Source organism: Tupaia chinensis, unplaced genomic scaffold (genome assembly GCF_000334495.1).
Source record: "Tupaia chinensis unplaced genomic scaffold, TupChi_1.0 Scaffold000078_1, whole genome shotgun sequence".
NCBI lineage: Eukaryota > Metazoa > Chordata > Mammalia > Scandentia > Tupaiidae > Tupaia > Tupaia belangeri.
The window spans coordinates 6,354,143-6,371,733 of NW_006159539.1; the positions used below are offsets into that span (position 1 = coordinate 6,354,143).

The following is a 17,591-nucleotide window of genomic DNA, read 5'->3' on the forward strand; positions in this document are numbered from 1 at the left end:
AAAGAGTGTGCTTAGCAGAAAAACGTGTCATCTGGAATCTGTTTTTAGTTTCATAACTAGGATGGGGACTCTGGCTAACCAACCAGAAGGAGAGGTCCTTGACAGAACTATTACTCCAGTACAAGGAGGATTCCTAAAGGCACAGCAAATTGAAATCAGCTATGTATTGAACCTGTTCTCTACTGTCTTTGTAAATACACATGGAACCTGGTATCAAGGTTCAAGAGACTTACAGAAGGTAAAATCGGGAACCCAACGAGTCAATTAATTAGTGGGTGCATATCAACCTTCTGTGAGAAGTTCTGAAAGTAAGAATGATGCATTTCGGTGAGCAGCTTGGCACGTGACTTGGACATAAACGTGTGCACAGTTCATTCAATCTGCAGGGAACGCTAACTGGTAAGAGACAGAGGAGAAAACCTGGCTACCTGGCAATTCAGGAGAACTATACCTGGAGTTGACCTCAGAAGCAAATTCAGGAGGAACTGACGATGTGAGGCAATAGCAAAACACACACCGATAGTCAGAGGCTCTACTAATATACAACATGGTGAAGTTCAAACCGGAGACAGGCTACTAGAGGCTACAGAGGCCATAGCCACAGGACCGTGCTTGCTCCGACCTGACACCTCAGTGGGAACGCTGGTAAACAAAAGTGTGTACCCAGTAATGATGTCACAGCAGGGGAAACATCTGAGATGCCCTCGACTTGCAGGGGAGCTTGAGGAAAATGTGCCTAAGGATGCGTTCTGGAAAAGACCGGCTCCCTCTGTGCGAAGTTTCGGAGTCTCACTTTAACAGGGCTCTGGGCAGTGGTAAGGGCAGCCTATCGGAAAGTATCCCTTCCCTAGAGGGTTTGAAGCACAGACTGAATGATTATGTCAAGATATGTCATAAAAACTATCTACGGAGAAGGGCAAATAGAGACTGAGATTGTGTAACTTCCAATATCTCTTTTGATACTTAGATTCTATGCTTGGACAATAACTTTGTGCATATATGTATGTTAAGAAATAATAGGAAAAGAGCGTATATGTGTGTGTGTGTGTGTATATTGATAGGTGGCCTGTGTGCTCACCCAAGGGAGACACACCTAAAGCACCCCCGGGAGGGATGGCCACACCGCAATTCCTTCTCCAGTTCTCCTGGGATTTTGGACATACATGAACACATGCCTGGAAGGGTTTTCAAGACACCAAGTTCGTGGCTTGCACTGCACAGATGGTTATGTGGGATCCAACAGCCTTAACCACCACGCCTCTGACTGGCTCTATCTAAATTAATGAACAATTACTAATCAGTACTTGAAAATGAATAAATCGTTTGCCCTAGTCAGTCAGGCAGCTTAGAGGAAGGTCGAGGAGTTGCTCACTGCACTAGGATGTCACAGATCACTCATCGGCAACCTCCCCTTTTCTGTAGGCATCTCGCTAGGTACTGGGCAGTACCTACATAAAGAGGTATCTGGTACCTCTGTGTATGTTTGGGGATGGGGAAGAGAGTTGACAATCTGTGGCAGGAATAAACATATAAAGAAATAAATGCAACATAGAATTTGCACAAAGGAAGCCACAGGAAGTGAGGGGGAGACCATCTGAAAATCCTCTAGTTTAAAAAAAAAAAAAAAAGAACTTGGGGCCAGCAGGCAGCGTAGTGGTTAAGGCGCTGGACTTCCACAGCCGACAGCCATTCGAGTGCTGGAGCCAGTGGCTTGAAACTCACACCAGGCATGTGTGCATGTGCACCCAAGATTCTGAAGGCAAATGGAGGAAAGGAATTGTGGTATGGCCATTCCCCAGGAGGTGATTTCTTGGCTTTCTGTCTGTCTCTGTGGCAAGTGCACATACACGGCAGCAAAAATAAATTCTTTTTTTCTCTCAAACAAAAATTTAGTCCACTTCAGTCTTTTTTTTTTTTTTTTGGAGAGATTTTTGCTATGGGGTGCGTGCGGTCGCCAGAAAGACAGAGAAAGACAGAGAGACAGAAAGCGAGAAATCACCCCCCAGGGGAACAGCCACGCTGCAATCCCTTCTCCTCCATTCTCCTCTCAGGAACTTGGGCACGCATGCACACGTGCATGGCATGTGTTTAAGCCACTGGGTCCAGGACTCGAACTGCGGTTGACTACATGGGAGTCCAGCGACAGAGCCATTACACCAACTGCTGGTCCCGCATCCTTTTTTTTTTTTAAAGAGAGATTTTGCTATAGAGTGTTGGTACTTGCCAGAGAGACAGACAGACAGAAAGCAAAACATCACACCCTCCCCCAAATGGGATGGCCATGCAACAATCCCTACTCCTTCAATTTTTTCTCAGATTTTGGGCACGCATGCACATGTGCCTGGCATGAGTTTGAACCCATCAGATCTGGGTACTTGGACCATGTGGGAGTCCAGTGACATAACCATTACACCATCTGCTAGTCCCAGTCCACTTTGGTCTTGGTCCAAAACTATTTCAAAGTGTGTAAGTTCAATAGGAATAGCACCGCCTCACAAACCCCACTTAAAAGAAAGGAAATTATGGGCATTTTGAAAGTCATCCTCACATTTCAGAGAGTATGTAGTGAGTCCAGAGAGGGTTGGTGGTTGTGATTTTTCAATTCCTTCCCTTTCCCCACTTGGAAAAAAGAAAAAAAAAAAAAAAACTCCATTCCTGAGTGGAGGGAAAAAAAGGGGGGCTGTCGCAGCAGCAATGCCGAGCGGCTGGCTGTCCAGCTGGCAGTCCCGCAGACCACGTCCAAATTCCAGACTGGAAAACAAACCCGCTCAAGATATTCCAACGGAAAGTTCACAGGCAAGGTCCTGATTCAGCCCTGGTAGACTATCGCACCCAGAAAATAAATCCAAGCGACCGTTATGAGGGGCCGCAAACCAAGTGTGGGGCTGAGAAGAGCCTGCCCTGTGAGATAATGTTGATTGCTGGGGTGAAGAGGAGGGAAGACTGAAGGAGACAGGGAGGAACGAGGACCATAAAACCATTCTAACTCCCACTGTTAGGGCTGGACGGAGGCAATCCCTAAAGGCAAAGTTAACCCATGTCCTGTGCCACATGTGCTGGGGAGCTTCCAACCTTAACAAAATCTTTCCTTTCGTCTTACAGGGCTCCTTCCTACGGAATACAGCAGAGCAGCACATCAGTCTAAGTAAGACCGTGCTGGCTTCAATCTGGGTCTGAACACATGTGAGACGCAGATCTCAGGCGAGAAGTCATTTAACCCCTGTCGGTCTGCATTTCCACTGTGAATGGTAAGACCGGATCAGCACGTCCCTGGAAGGGTTTAGTGGCAGTTGAAACGATTTACAAGTGTAGCAACCAGAATTCTAGTCCTCAGCAGATAGCAGGGGTGTGATAAATTTACCTAACAAAGGGAAATAAGGCCTCGTTAACTGTTCACATGATGATTGAGTGCATATCCAGAGGGCAGTTCCTTAGCACTGACCGAGGCGGGGCTGGTCCTGTCTTACCATCCATACAGAAATCTGTCTGTGATTTTTTTGAGCACTGGCCTATTCGCTCTTGATTTTATTTGTAAATTTTGCTATGGGGCATGTGCAGTCACATGAAAGGAGAAGAGAGAGAGAAAGAAGTGAGAAAGTACTCCCTTGGGAGCCGGTCCTGGCGCAATCCCTTCTCCTTCATTCTCCTCTCAGGATTTTGGGCACACATGCGCATAAGGCCAGCAAGTTCTCCAAGACACGAGGTCTGCGACTCAAACTGCGCAGCCAGCAGTGTGGGATCCAGCCGCTTAAACCACCACCCCACCAGCTGGCCCACCATTATCCTTTTAAAAGCTAGCAGAACATGTACTTTTTAAGACGCTATCTAGTAATTTCATTTGGATTTAAAATGACATATATGCAAACAAATTGTAGTGGGGGAAGAGTAAGAAAACATACCAACGAAACCCACAGGTCTTTGTTAAACCATGCTCACCACCTAGCTTGTATTTTTCCAGTAGCGTGGGGTATACAAAGGCACCTTAAGGGGCCAGCAGATGGCACAGTGGTTACATCTCTGGATTCCTACATGGTTGACCGCAGTCTGAGTCCAAGATCTGATGGTTTGAAATCATGCCAGGTACGTGTGTGTGTGTGCGCCCAAGGTCCCCAGAGGAGAAAGGATTGTGGCATGGCCATTCCCCCTGGGGGGGTGACTTCTCACTTTCCCTCTCACGACCTCTGTCTGTCTCTGGCAAGCACATGTGCCCCAAAGTAAAAACCTCAAAAAAATAAAATAAATAAATAAATAAATAAATAAATAAATAAATAAATGAGGGATTTAAAACTATTATCAGGTCAGTTTCATAACCTGGTGGTTAAGGCCGTTGGATCCTACATGGCTGACTATGCGGTTTAAATCCCAGGCCTGGTGGCTTGAGAAACATGTCAGGTGCCATGTACACATATGCACATATCCCCGAAATCCTGAAGGAAAGGAGAAATGGAGAGAAGGGATTTCAGCCTGATGATTCCTCATGATGGGTGTTTTTTCCTCTCCCTCTTTGTCTTTCTGGAGAGCCCTCTAGCAAAATAAAAACAAAAACAAAAATCTTATATGACCTAACACTATCACTTCCAAGAAAACACTTCTATAAAGTTAAAAAGAAGAAACCTACAAGACAAAACACTTGGCATTCATAAAAAAGTATGTCTAAAACAAAAACAGATTCGAAGTTCAACAGCATAATCCTGATCTCAGATTCTGTTAAACTAAAGTTTTAAAATAATCCTTCTAAAGAGGTCCAACTGCTTAAACTTGGAGTTAGGGTATGGAAAGGGGCTATGAAAGTCAAAATTATGCCATGGGGAAAGAACTCAGGGGTTTAAAAGTCCTTTTTTCTAAAATGAGTAAACCAAACATAACATGTGGAGAAGAAACTTCCTTTTATGAATATTGAAATTGTGAGGCAACCTCACTAATGAACCTTTATTTGGCAGAAAGTTCGCTGCTTGGGGGTTGGGAGCTATTACACTTTTAGAGAAAGTCCCAAACAGTTTAAGGAACCAAAACATAGGAAGTCGTACACTTTTAAGTAGAAAGATTCTAGGGGGCTGGATGGGGAAAGTGGCAGCTAAACCTCTGAACGGGGTCAGTCTTGTAATATGTGGAGACACTAAACATCACCATAGATAATAACATCCTTTAAGCGTGCTATCAAAAAATGAGACAGAAACAGATAGGAATACCATCCATCTTTGTTTTCAATACCTCCATAAAAGTCAGAGCTGAGAATCAACAGGAAAACTGTCTGCAGAGAGAAGAGCTGCACAGCTTCTTTCGAAATGTATTATTATTGCAGGGTACTTACTGGTAACCTATTTCTAAAAAGGCCAGCAAACAAAGAGGACTGCTCTTTTTTTTTTTTTTTTCTTTTTAAAGAGGGATTTTTTGCTGTAGGGTATATGTGCTTACCAGAAAGACAGAGAGAGATAGAGAGACAGAAAGCAAAAAATCACCCCCCAGGAGGGATGGCCATGCCACAATCCCTTCTCCTTCATTCTCCTCACAGGATTCTGGGCACGCATGCACACACACTCGGTGTGAGGTTAAGCCACTAGGTTTACGACTTGACCCGCAGTCAACTATGTGGGAATCTAGCAACATAACCATTGTGCCCTGTGCTGGTCCCAAAAAGCATGTCAGCAACAACTAGGAACCAAGTAAGCAGGGGCTATACTGGGTTAAACAGAGTCAATAACTCAGATTACAAATCATCAATGTCTGCTTAGCGGCTTCAGGAACAGACTCAGACCCACAATCACTCCCCATCTCTTTTGTCGAACAGCCCCCAATGGAGTAAGCAAGTGGGAGACAACAGGACACAGAGACGTGAAAGAACAGACCTACCGACATACATGCAAGGTGGCTGACACCAGGTTAAAACGTGGGAACAACACTTAACCACAAGTCTCACTAGTAAGCCATGTCTTCAGAGCATCCTACCTCCATCTCTTGTTATTGATACCTCACAGGTGCTTCAGGGAACACTATTCCTGAGGCTACTTCAGAAACCCAAGTGTTCTGGGGCCAGCAGGTGGCATAGTGGTTACAATTGCTGGACTCCCATGCAGTTGACAGCAGTTTAAGTCCCAGACCTGGCAGCTTAAAACTCACGCCATGTGCATAAGTGCCCAAGATCCTGAGAGGAGAAGGGATTGTGATGTGGCCATTCCCCTCTGGGGGGTGATTTCTCACTTTCTGTCTCTGTCTCCTGTGAGCGCAGGTGACCTATAACAAAAATAAATCTCTCTCTCTCTCAAAACAAACAAAAACACAAACAAACAACCACCACAAAACGACTATTCTCAACTCTGGCTACAGGGAGGGGAACCGCAAAAGCTTAGAAAGATTCTGATGCCCTGGTTCAATTATACTGGAATCCCTAGGGGCAAAACCCAACATGGGCATATATTTAAGAGCATTAAATGTATCCTTAACATATACATTTATAGTTTTGTATAATATGCAAGTATGTATGTGATGTGATAAAGATATATTAATGCATTAAAAACCTGCATGTATGTGATATAAACAGTTAATGTATCATGTATACGTATACATGTGTACAAAAAGTCTGTGTCAATGCATATGCACAGCACAGAAGCCTTCAAAAGTAAATAAATCATAAAGCCATATACGAAGTCTTTACTACCGAACTGAAATGAACAGTGTGCTCATCTTTAATTCTGAGACAAAATTCTTATAAATCAAGTCACGTATCTCCCTTCCTTGGATGTACTATGTGGCTTGTTAAGAAAAGGCAAATGTCGGGAACCAATAGTTGGCGTAATGATATGTCGCTAGACTCCCACGTAGTCGACCGTGGTTCGCGTCCCGGACCCGGTGGCTTAAAACTCACACCGGGTGTGTGTGTGTGTGTGCCCAAGATCCCGAGAGGAGAAAGGAGGAGAAGGGATTGCGGCGTGACCATCCCCCCTGGGGGGTGATTTCTCGCTTTCTGTCTCTATGTCTCTGTCTGGCTAGCGCACACGCCCTATAGCGAAAACCTCTCCCCCCCCCAAAAAAAAAATGACAAATGTCCATATCAACGCTCTGTTATTAGGGAGGAACAGAGGCTCTGAAAGATGGGGATTTTGGACACAGTTATTGGGATGAATTAGAAGATGGAAAATCCCTGCTTACCTGGGCTCTGCTTGGAAGGTAAAAGAGACGCTGCATCAGGGCATGGCTCAATGGTACACCAGCTCTCTCGGTTTATCTGAAGGAAAAAGAAAACGGTGAGCGTCAGACAGTGAAGTAACATGGGATGTTCTACACCTGAGGAAAACAGAGCTACAGGGTTGGCTCGATGCTCAAGTAACAGTGGATCCACATGGAGTATCATCGGTTTAGACCTGGACTTCTACGTGGCTGACTGTAATTCGAGTCCCAGACCTGGCAAGATGAAAATAATGCATGTGTGTATGTGTGTGCCCAAAATCACAGGAGGAGAATGAAGGAAAAGTGAGTGTGGCATGGCCATTCTCCTTGGGGGGTGATTTTTTCAGTTGCCCTCTGTCTCTCTCAGGTGCGTACGCACATCCTACAGCAGAAATCATAAAAAACAAACAAATTTGAAAAAAAAAAGTGTATCTCCAGTACGAATACTATATTTAAAAAAAATATGTTACTGCAGATTATTAAGAAAAGTCTTCTCACAATACTACCAAGCTTAAGTCATACTGAAGACCCTAGAGACTGTCAGTTTAAAAGTCAGGACATACAAAAGCAATAGGAAAAGATATGCAAAGATGAAGAAGCTAATCACCAAATTAGCTATGGTGAGGGTGAATGAAATAAAAATATGTAAGTGATGCCCTAGTTTGCAAGTTAAAACACACACACACGAATCATTCCTATTTAAGAATTACTATCGATCCACCTGTGGTGCACGCTGCTAAGATGCTATGCTGCACAGCCAGGGACCAATCAGAAGTCCTGGGTTTGATTCCCAGTCGAGCTCAAGGTCAGGGGCAGTATTGTGTGTCTGTAATCCCAGGGACTCAGGGAGGCAGGGGCAGAATTGCAAGTTCAAGGTTGGCCTTGGCAATGCAGTGAGATACTATCCAAAAAAAAAAAAAGGGAGAGTGAGTGGTAATGCAGATTTGCGGTCTCAGTTGCAAGGTTGATGCAGGAAGACTGTGATGTGGCAAGATACCGTCTTATCGAAAATATAAAATAAAAGGCTGGCCCTGAAGCCTAGTGTAAATGGAGCTGGCTGACCTTGGTTTGAATCCCAGCCCAGGAGGCTTCCACACCACTCCAGAAGAGTGTACCTGCCTGTGCGGAATCCCACCAGGATGGAGAAAAAGAGATTACAGTGTGACCACATCCCACCACTCCCCAGGGCTCATGGTACCTTCTGGTCTTAAAAAAAAAAGGGGGGGGGAATTACTATATACCAGGTATCACATTAAGAATGCTACAAATATAACTCACTGAATCACCAAATTAGCTATAAGAAGCTTCTATTATCTCTGTTTATCCCAAGAATAAACAGGCTTAGAGAATTGCTGAGGTAACAAGTAGCAGAACTGGGTCCCAGATGTGAACTGATGTGATTCTAAAAAGCAAATATTTTCTCTATCAAAGTAATAAAAAATAAAAATTTTAGCCTTTACAACTTCCCTGTATGTGCCATAAAAAAAACAAACAAACAAACCCCCACCGACACGTCCTATGGTACAAGACAAGTCTCAAATTTAAGAACGTTGAAATCTGTGGGGTCACCTGGGAACACAGCAGTAACACAACACTGCGATGCTGGACCACTATAGGAAAGGGCCCATGATCTATGCTGGTTGGGGATGGATAGTGGTTTAGAGACTCCATGGAGGGAGCCTATCTTTTCCTGTCTCTAGACTGTCTCTCTCATCAAATAATTAAACTTTTAAATAATCCCACATAGTAGTTCTCTGATCACAAAAGCACTAAATTAGAAATCAAAACCTGAAGCTATCTGGAAAACACCCAAATACTTAAATTTTTTTTTAAAAATCCATACTTTCAAATAACCCATCAATCAAATAAAAAAGGAGAATTAGAAAATATTTAAAACGGAATAAAAAGAAAAACACCACATAAAAATTTGGGGCAAACAACTAAAGCAGGACCTAGAATAACATTTGTAACATTACATGTCTATATGAGAAAAGAAGGTCCCAATCAATGCTAGACAGACCAAGAACAAAAGAATAATCACAAATTACTGGTATCAGGAATTAAAGAACATCACTACAGATACTATAGACATTGTAAGAATAAAAGATTATGAAAACATCACTGTAATAAAATTTTAAGTTACATAAAATGGAAACACTCCATAAAATTATACTAATTACATGAGACCAGTAGTTGGCATAATGGCTATGTCACTGGACTCCCATGTAGTCGACCGCGGTTCAAGTACCAGACCTGGTGTCTAAAACTCACGCTGGGCGCGTGTGCGTGCGTGCCCAAGAGCCCAAAAGGAGAATGGAGGAGAAGGGATTGCCGCATGACCATTCTCCCTGGGGGGTGATTTCTCACTTTCTGTCTTTCTCTGTCTCTGTCTGTGTCTTTCTGGAAAGCGCACATGCCCTATAACAAAAACCTCTCAAAATTTTTTTTTAAAAATCCATACTTTCAAATAACCCATCAATCAAATAAAAAAGGAGAATTAGAAAATATTTAAAACGGAATAAAAAGAAAAACACCACATAAAAATTTGGGGCAAACAACTAAAGCAGGACCTAGAATAACATTTGTAACATTACATGTCTATATGAGAAAAGAAGGTCCCAATCAATGCTAGACAGACCAAGAACAAAAGAATAATCACAAATTACTGGTATCAGGAATTAAAGAACATCACTACAGATACTATAGACATTGTAAGAATAAAAGATTATGAAAACATCACTGTAATAAAATTTTAAGTTACATAAAATGGAAACACTCCATAAAATTATACTAATTACATGAGACCAGTAGTTGGCATAATGGCTATGTCACTGGACTCCCATGTAGTCGACCGCGGTTCAAGTACCAGACCTGGTGTCTAAAACTCACGCTGGGCGCGTGTGCGTGCGTGCCCAAGAGCCCAAAAGGAGAATGGAGGAGAAGGGATTGCCGCATGACCATTCTCCCTGGGGGGTGATTTCTCACTTTCTGTCTTTCTCTGTCTCTGTCTGTGTCTTTCTGGAAAGCGCACATGCCCTATAACAAAAACCTCTCAAAAAAAAAAAAAAATCATACCAATTACCAAAACTCACTCAAAAGACATCAATAACAAAATTTTAGTTCAAAAAATTCCCAGCCTAGATGGCTTCAGTGGTGAATGCCACCAAACATTTTAGGAAGAATATCAATTCTACACAAACACAGAAGAGGCAGTACCATAATTTCATTTTATAAGCACTGACCTGACACCAAAAACAGAGACATAAAAAAAATATATATCAAAATTCCACATGGACATAGAGGCAAAACCTTAAATAACAAGTTAGCTAAATAGAGTCTAGCAATACATAAAATAGAGAAATCATGATCAAGTGGGTTCATTCAGGCATACAAGGCTGGTTTAGGTTTTAAAAACTAATTTTATTAACAAACAAACAAAAACACAAAAACAAAAAAATCCAAAACACAGAAAACAAAAAACACTAATGATTATTAATAGATTAAAAGAATTTGGCAAAATTAAACATCTGAATTATTCATGATAAAACTCTCAGAACATTAGGAAAAGAAAGGAAGTTCTTCAACTCTGTAAAGGGAATCTACAAGAAAACTACCATTAACATCTTTTTTTTTTTTAGAGAGATTTTTGGTACAGGGTATGTGCTTTCACCAGAGAGACAAAGACATAGTGAAAAATCACCCCCCAGGGAGGATGGCCATGCTGTAATCCCTTCTCCTCCATTACCCCCTCGGGATTTTGGGCACACATGCACCTGGCCTGAGTTTTAAGCTGCCAGGTCCAGGACTCGAACTGCAGTGGACTACATGGGAGTCCAGTGACACAACCATTATGCCATCTGCTGACCCTATCATATTTTTTAAGTTTTCTTTTTCAGAGAGATTTTTGCTACAGAGCACATGCGCTCACTGGAGAGAGAGAGAGAGTGAGAACAGCCTCCGCCACCCCACCCCCAAAATGGCCGTGCCATAATCCCTTCTCCTCCATTCTCCTCTCAGGATCTTGAGCAGACACGCACAGGCATCTGGCTGGAGTTTTAAGCCACCAGGTGTGGGACTCGAACTGTGGTCAACTACATGGGAGTCCAGTGATGTAACCATTATGCTGCCTGTTGATCCTTCATATTTAATTTCTAAAAAAGCTTTTTTTTTTATTCTGAGATCAGGAAACAAGACAAAGATGTCCACTCTCATCCCTGTTATTCAACATTGTTCTGGAGGTTGTAGCCAGAGCAGTAATATAGTAAAATAAATAAAACACATATAACTACGAAGGAGGAAGTAAAACTTCCTTTATTCACAGATAGCATGAATCCTATGGAATCTACAAAAAATATCACCAGAATAAATGATTTAGCAAGGTTGCCAGGCCATATTTTTAAAAAGTCAGTATTTAAAAATATCAATGCTACTTCTATATACTAGCAATGAGTGATTAGAAAGTTAAAGAAAAAGCAATATAATTTACAATAGCATCAAGAAATATAAAATAATTACGGGCAATTTTGGGAAAACGAATAAGAATGGTACTTCAAAAACTATAAAACACTGAAAGAAATTAAAGCAAGCCTAAATACATACAGAAACAGAGCGCGATTACAGATCAGAAATTTCTAGTTACTGATTCTCCCCAAACTCATCACTACGTGATTCTGTGAGTTACTATCAATATAACAGCTACTCTAATCAAGACAGTGTGCTATTGGTGTAAAGACAGACATAACGACCAATGGAAGGGAAGAAAGAGGTCATTAATAGATCCTTAACAGACAGGGTCCTTATCTTGACAAAGATGGCAAGACATTTCAATAAAACAGTAGTCTTACGAACAAATGCTGCTGCAATCACTCAATATGCACTAGCAAACAAACAAAATGTCCAACTCTCAAAGCTTTATCATATATAAAAATGAACCAGAAATAGACGGCATATCTAAATGTTAAAGTGAAAACTATAAAACTTCTAAAGAAAGCATAAAACATTCTTGGGACTTTGTGTTAGGCAAAGATTTCTTAACAAGTATACATTAAAAAATAAAAGAACAGATAACCTAAATCAACATCAAAAACCAACAAAAAGTAAAAAGTTAACTGAATTTGGGAAATCGGAGGTTTCTGATGAATGGGGAAAAAGCAATTTAACAAGGCAGGTGAGAGCAGAATGAAGACCATCAAGTATCTTATTTCAAGATATGTGTGGTCCTTTAAAGTTTATATAGTACTGCCAAGCAGATCTGACCTATTCATGGCCCTGTAAGAAGGCAGGGATGTCAGTGAGGCTCGGTGATCTGGGTAGAACGTCCCTGCAGGTGACCCACACTGCACTCACAATGTCCTCTGCTCCAAAGCAGGGCAGAATCACCTCTTTTACTCCCTGGGTCTCCCCAGGGAGCGAGGAGTGAGGCGAGGCACATGGTGGATGCTAAATGAATGACGTTTGAACTCATTTTCTTCAGTGATTCTGAAGAAAGCAGGCAGAGCCTTTAGGGTCACATCCTTGCCTTTCTCTACCAGAACCATTAAACAAACAAACAAACAAACAAAAAAACCCATGAGGCCAAAGGCAGTGAAATAACTGAGCCAAGGAAACAGCTATTTGGAAACAGAGGACCTGAAACCTCCTTACTTCCTGTTCAGTGCTCATTCCCTACCCAACTCTTCCTGTCCTTTACTCTGGTCTCCAGATTCAACAATAATTGTTCAATCACTTATAATACTAATATCAAATTACTGATTACATTTAGCAAAATATATTTAATACCTTTGAGGAAGGTTTACTGGAAAATAAAGTCATTGACTTAAAAATATTCAACCTAGCCACCTCCGGGCAACGCTGGGGCACTGCTGCTTAGCAGGGCCACGTGGGAGGCCTGGACTCCATTCCAGCTCCACCCTAAAGAGCTGGGAGTACATGTAATGGTGCATGCCTAGTCCCTGTTACGAGGGTGAGGGAACAGGATCACAACACAGAGAACCCCCCTTCACACAAGAATTTGTACATAAAATACTAACAAAACAAAACTAAAATACGAAACTGTGGATACTGAATTTTTTGAATATCAAAATGCCGTAATTGAAAGAAATGGGTTTTGTCTGTTTGTTTTGGCTCTGTGTAATACCAGGAGCCTGTGTTTTTAATCCCTGATAGCTAATTAACGCTGATGTGCTGAGAAGGCTTCCTGTCTCAGGGATACTTAAGCAACTGAGATGATGCAGTTTCCCTCAGTTCCTGCTTCTGAATAAGGCTCCATTTACAAACATTTCCAAATAAAACCCGTATTGAAAAACAGTAAGATTTCAGGTAATTCGGGACTTCCGCGCCAGGAATGGGAAACCCAGCCTAAGAAGGCTTCCGTAAGCTCTAGTGCTGTCTGCTACTCACTGACCCCTCCACGTGACTGGCCAGCCAGCATTCAGGGATTACCCACTTTCGGCCGGAAACCAGGGTAAAGAACAGCAGTTGATAACAAGACATGATTCCAATCACGATCCGGAAGTCTCACAGGTTTTATGTGCAAGGAACTCTGTTTAACTAAAAATGCCAGGGTTCCATCGCCTCTGCATCTCACCATTATACTGGGTGGTGGGAAAAGCCATAAGATACTGCATCTATGTGTTTCTATGCAAAGGTGTGTCGTGACTTTTCCGACAACGCAACAGATGTGTATGTATGTCTGTATTTATGTGTATGTGTGTGTCTGTGTATACATGCATACAATCATGAGTCTATAAATGATCAGATTCTGAGATTATTCCATGACTGCTACATGGAATGATTAATCAGTTCGAGTCTCATGGAATTATTAATTCTCACCCCTACCCCTCTTCAGAGAGCACACGTGCCCTATAGCAAATAAAAAAAAATAAAAATAAAAATAAAGAATCTTAGGGAAGATGCGGAGCCTTCACCAGGAACAGGAAATGTGCCTGAACCAGTGGTTCCGGTGCAAATCCTGACGCATCTCCAGAATGGAGACCTTGCTTCAGATATTATTCGGGAGCATGAAAAGCTCAGTCAAGTCCAGAAATATAAATGGAAGAAGGGACTATAACAGGACACATGGTTATGACAAGTCACGTTTTACGCTCTAGAGCGAGAGTAGAACCCCTCGATCATGTAAGCAAGGGCTTGAAGAGATCAGTTTATACGCGGGGAACACCTCTAGAAGTAGTTACACGGATCAAATGGAACACCGGGGAGGAAGAAAGCCAGTGAACCCGGGCCAGGAAGACGCCTAAGATGAGCCTTAACAGTCTGTTGCAGGGGCAGTGTGCAGCTGCAGCGTGGACACATGGATTGTACGTGCGGGAGCTAACAGAGGGTGCGGCATCTACACAGCGGAAGAGGAGTCGAAGCTCCCTAATTAGCAGATAGAGGAAGTCCAGAGGGGAAGGTGAGGATGTACTCCATATGTTTGGTGTGAAACGGGAAAGGGTGAAGCAAGCCGTACAGGCTTGAGAGGAAGGCTGGGGCTAGCCTCATTTGTTCTTCAACTAAGAGGGGAAGAGAGTGTGCAAAAGAGCCGAGTCAGAACATGCAGAGGGCAGACACAGTGTGTGCTACTCCAAGGTGGCGTTCGTGTTAGACAACCCACACTTGCAGACGGAGTGGCACAAGAAGCTCATACTTGCTGGGCTCTGGCAAACAGGACAAAAGAGAGAGTGCATTAGGGAAATGCCAACTGAAGTCGCGATGGGACATCACTTCACACCTGTTAGGATGGACGTTACTTAACAAGTATGAAAATAAAACAAAAAGAAAATAGTGAGGCATATGGCAAGGATGTGCAGAAACGAATCCTTATGTGTCGCTGGCGGAACTATAAAATGACACAAGCAGCCACCGTGGAGAACTATGGTGGCTTCTCAGAAACTCGATTTCCTCCTGATCCAGCACTCTCACTCTGGGGTATATGCCCAAAGGAACTGAAAGCGGAGACTTGAACAGATCTTTGTACGTCAATTTTCATCACGGCACTATTCACAAAGGCCGGATGGTAGAAAAAGCCCGAATGTCCACTGACAGATGAACAGATAAACAAAATGATGTATACATTTAAGATCCAGTATTATTTAGCATTCACAGGAAACAGAGTCTGACAGATGCTACAACGTGGGTGATCCCTAAAGACATTATCCTAAGTGAAATAAGACAGTCACAGAAGAGCAAAGATCGTACAGCTCCACTTACGAGGCTCCTAGAGGAGTGAGATTCACAGGCGGAAACAGAATGGTGGCTGCCAGAGCCTGGAGAAAGGGAAATTACTGTTTAAAAGGCAGAGTTTCAGTCTGGGAAAGGTGAACTGTTCTGGAGATTGCTGCAGACAGTTATGCAATCATGTGACTTAATGCCGCTGAAGAGACCTAGAAATGGTTGAAACGGCACATTTTACGTTAAGCGTATTTTATACAACTTTAAAAGCGAGTGTGCAGCACTTAGAGATACATAAGCTTGTTTAGAGAAAAGTAGTTAGGCAGCCCACGGAGCCGGAGCCCGAACCCAAGCCCGAGCCAGCAATCTAGGCCAGACGCTACCAATCACGGTCAAAGCCATTAAGCGGAGGACAAACTCCATATGCACCGAGTGTGGAAAGAATGTCAAAACATGGATCAGCATTTCCAACCACATCCTGTATAACAGCAAGACCCAGCGGATCGTATTCATGTGCAAAGAGCGCTGTACTTCCAACGCTAAGTAAGCTGCTTAAGAGATATAAATTAGACCTCCCTTCCTCCCGCCCTGTTTCAGAGTCACTGCTGTGGCAGATAAATCGGTTCAGTCCGCCAACTTCACTGTTTCGTTCTCACTCACACAACCAAGGCAACGAAAACGCCACACTCTGTGGCTCCATTGGGAACATGAGCGAAGCGCTCCCAAAGGGCCAGAGCCAATGGCCGGCTCCTCAGCACGTGCATGGCAACCCATCTGAAACTTGCACTGCAGGAAACCAAGTACTCAGGTATTTCTGAGCAGAGCAAGCTTGTTGTCGTGCTAGTTATCTTTTCCAAAATGTCATCTGCTAGGATTGAGGTTTTCACACTGACAGATCAGCTGTCTCCTTGCACTAGCGACACTCAGTTCTGAGACTAGGCTTGGCGGAAGATTCTGGCGTTCAGCAGAAAGAGGAGACAAGAGTATGAAGAAACATCAGTGCTGGCACTGCTAATAATTTGAGATTTAAAAGAAAAATAAAGATGATGATTATGAGCCTCCCCGCCTACATTTTGCTCTTGGGGAATCTTTGAGCTCTGAACAAGATATAGAATTGGAGGGCCAGTAGGTGGTGGAGTGGTTAAGGCACTGGATTCCCACATGGTTGATCACAGTTTGAGTCCCAGACCCAACAGGTTGAAACTCACTCCAAATGCATATGCAATCTCCCAAGAGGAGAACAGAAGAGAGAGAATGGTGGCGTGGCCATCCCTTGGAGATGGGGTGGGGAGGTGGGTGTGGTTTTTCACTCTCTCTCTGTCTCTCCAGCAAACACACTCGTCCTAGAGCAAACTCTTAAGAAAAAACACATAAAATTTGTAATTGACTGATTGAATGGGTAGGAAAGGAAATAGTTCAAGATAATTATGGAATTCTATGTTTAAAATATAGTTGGAAATGTAGAAAAAAAGAGGTTTTCTTTTTTTTTTTTTTTTTGCTATATCTTTTAGAGAGAAAAGTCACCAAAATACACTTTTTGGCCCTGATCACATTTATGATTCTTTAGCTAAAATACAAACTTAGGCCGGAGTTTGCCTTTATCCATAGTATCTTTTTTTTTTTTTTGGAGAGGTTTTCGCTATAGGGTGTGTGCACTCGCCAGAAAGACAGACAGACAGAAAGTGAGAAATCACCCCCCAGGGGGGATGGCCACGCCGCATTCCCTTCTCCTCCATTCTCTCGGGATCTTGGGCATGCACACACAGGCGCCCGGCATGTTTTAAGCCACCAGGTCGAGGACACGAACCGCGGTCGACTACGTGGGAGTCCAGTGACATAGCCATTACGCCAACTGCTGGTCCCTATCCATAGTATCTTCATCAGCACCAGCTCTTGGACACCACAGCTATTCCTCATCCTAAGTTCTGGGGAAGGACGGTGCATACAGACGTGGAGGCTGGAAGCTGCTCCTGAAGAAACGCCTGACAGCACTTCTTCTATTCTAGTCCTGAAGTCCCAGGACCTCTTATGATGACCCAAAGCACACCCACGAAGTGTTCCCATCAGTCTGAAAATAGACCTATACATGTTTTCGGCAGAGGGAGCTGCCCTTTGTTTCTGGCAGTCCTGCTGCTCCTGTTTATATCTGAATATCCGATGAACACGGCCCATGGTTACGCCCAGCCTTTCCAACCACTGCTTGCATTTACTTCCTCTCCAACTGTCTCAGGAGACCCAGCCAGACACCAGTCTGAACA

General features: G+C 43.0%; 1 protein-coding gene across 2 annotated transcripts in view; it reads right to left on the minus strand.

The window, feature by feature from the left end:
- AKAP13 (A-kinase anchoring protein 13) overlaps positions 1-17,591 on the minus strand; it is a 231,889-nt gene that overhangs the window by 99,005 nt on the left and 115,293 nt on the right. For both annotated transcript variants that reach the window (XM_006142666.3, XM_006142667.3), the window contains one exon: positions 7,147-7,222. In XM_006142666.3, coding sequence (XP_006142728.1) covers positions 7,147-7,222 — 76 coding nt within the window. The remainder of the gene's footprint in view (positions 1-7,146; positions 7,223-17,591) is intronic.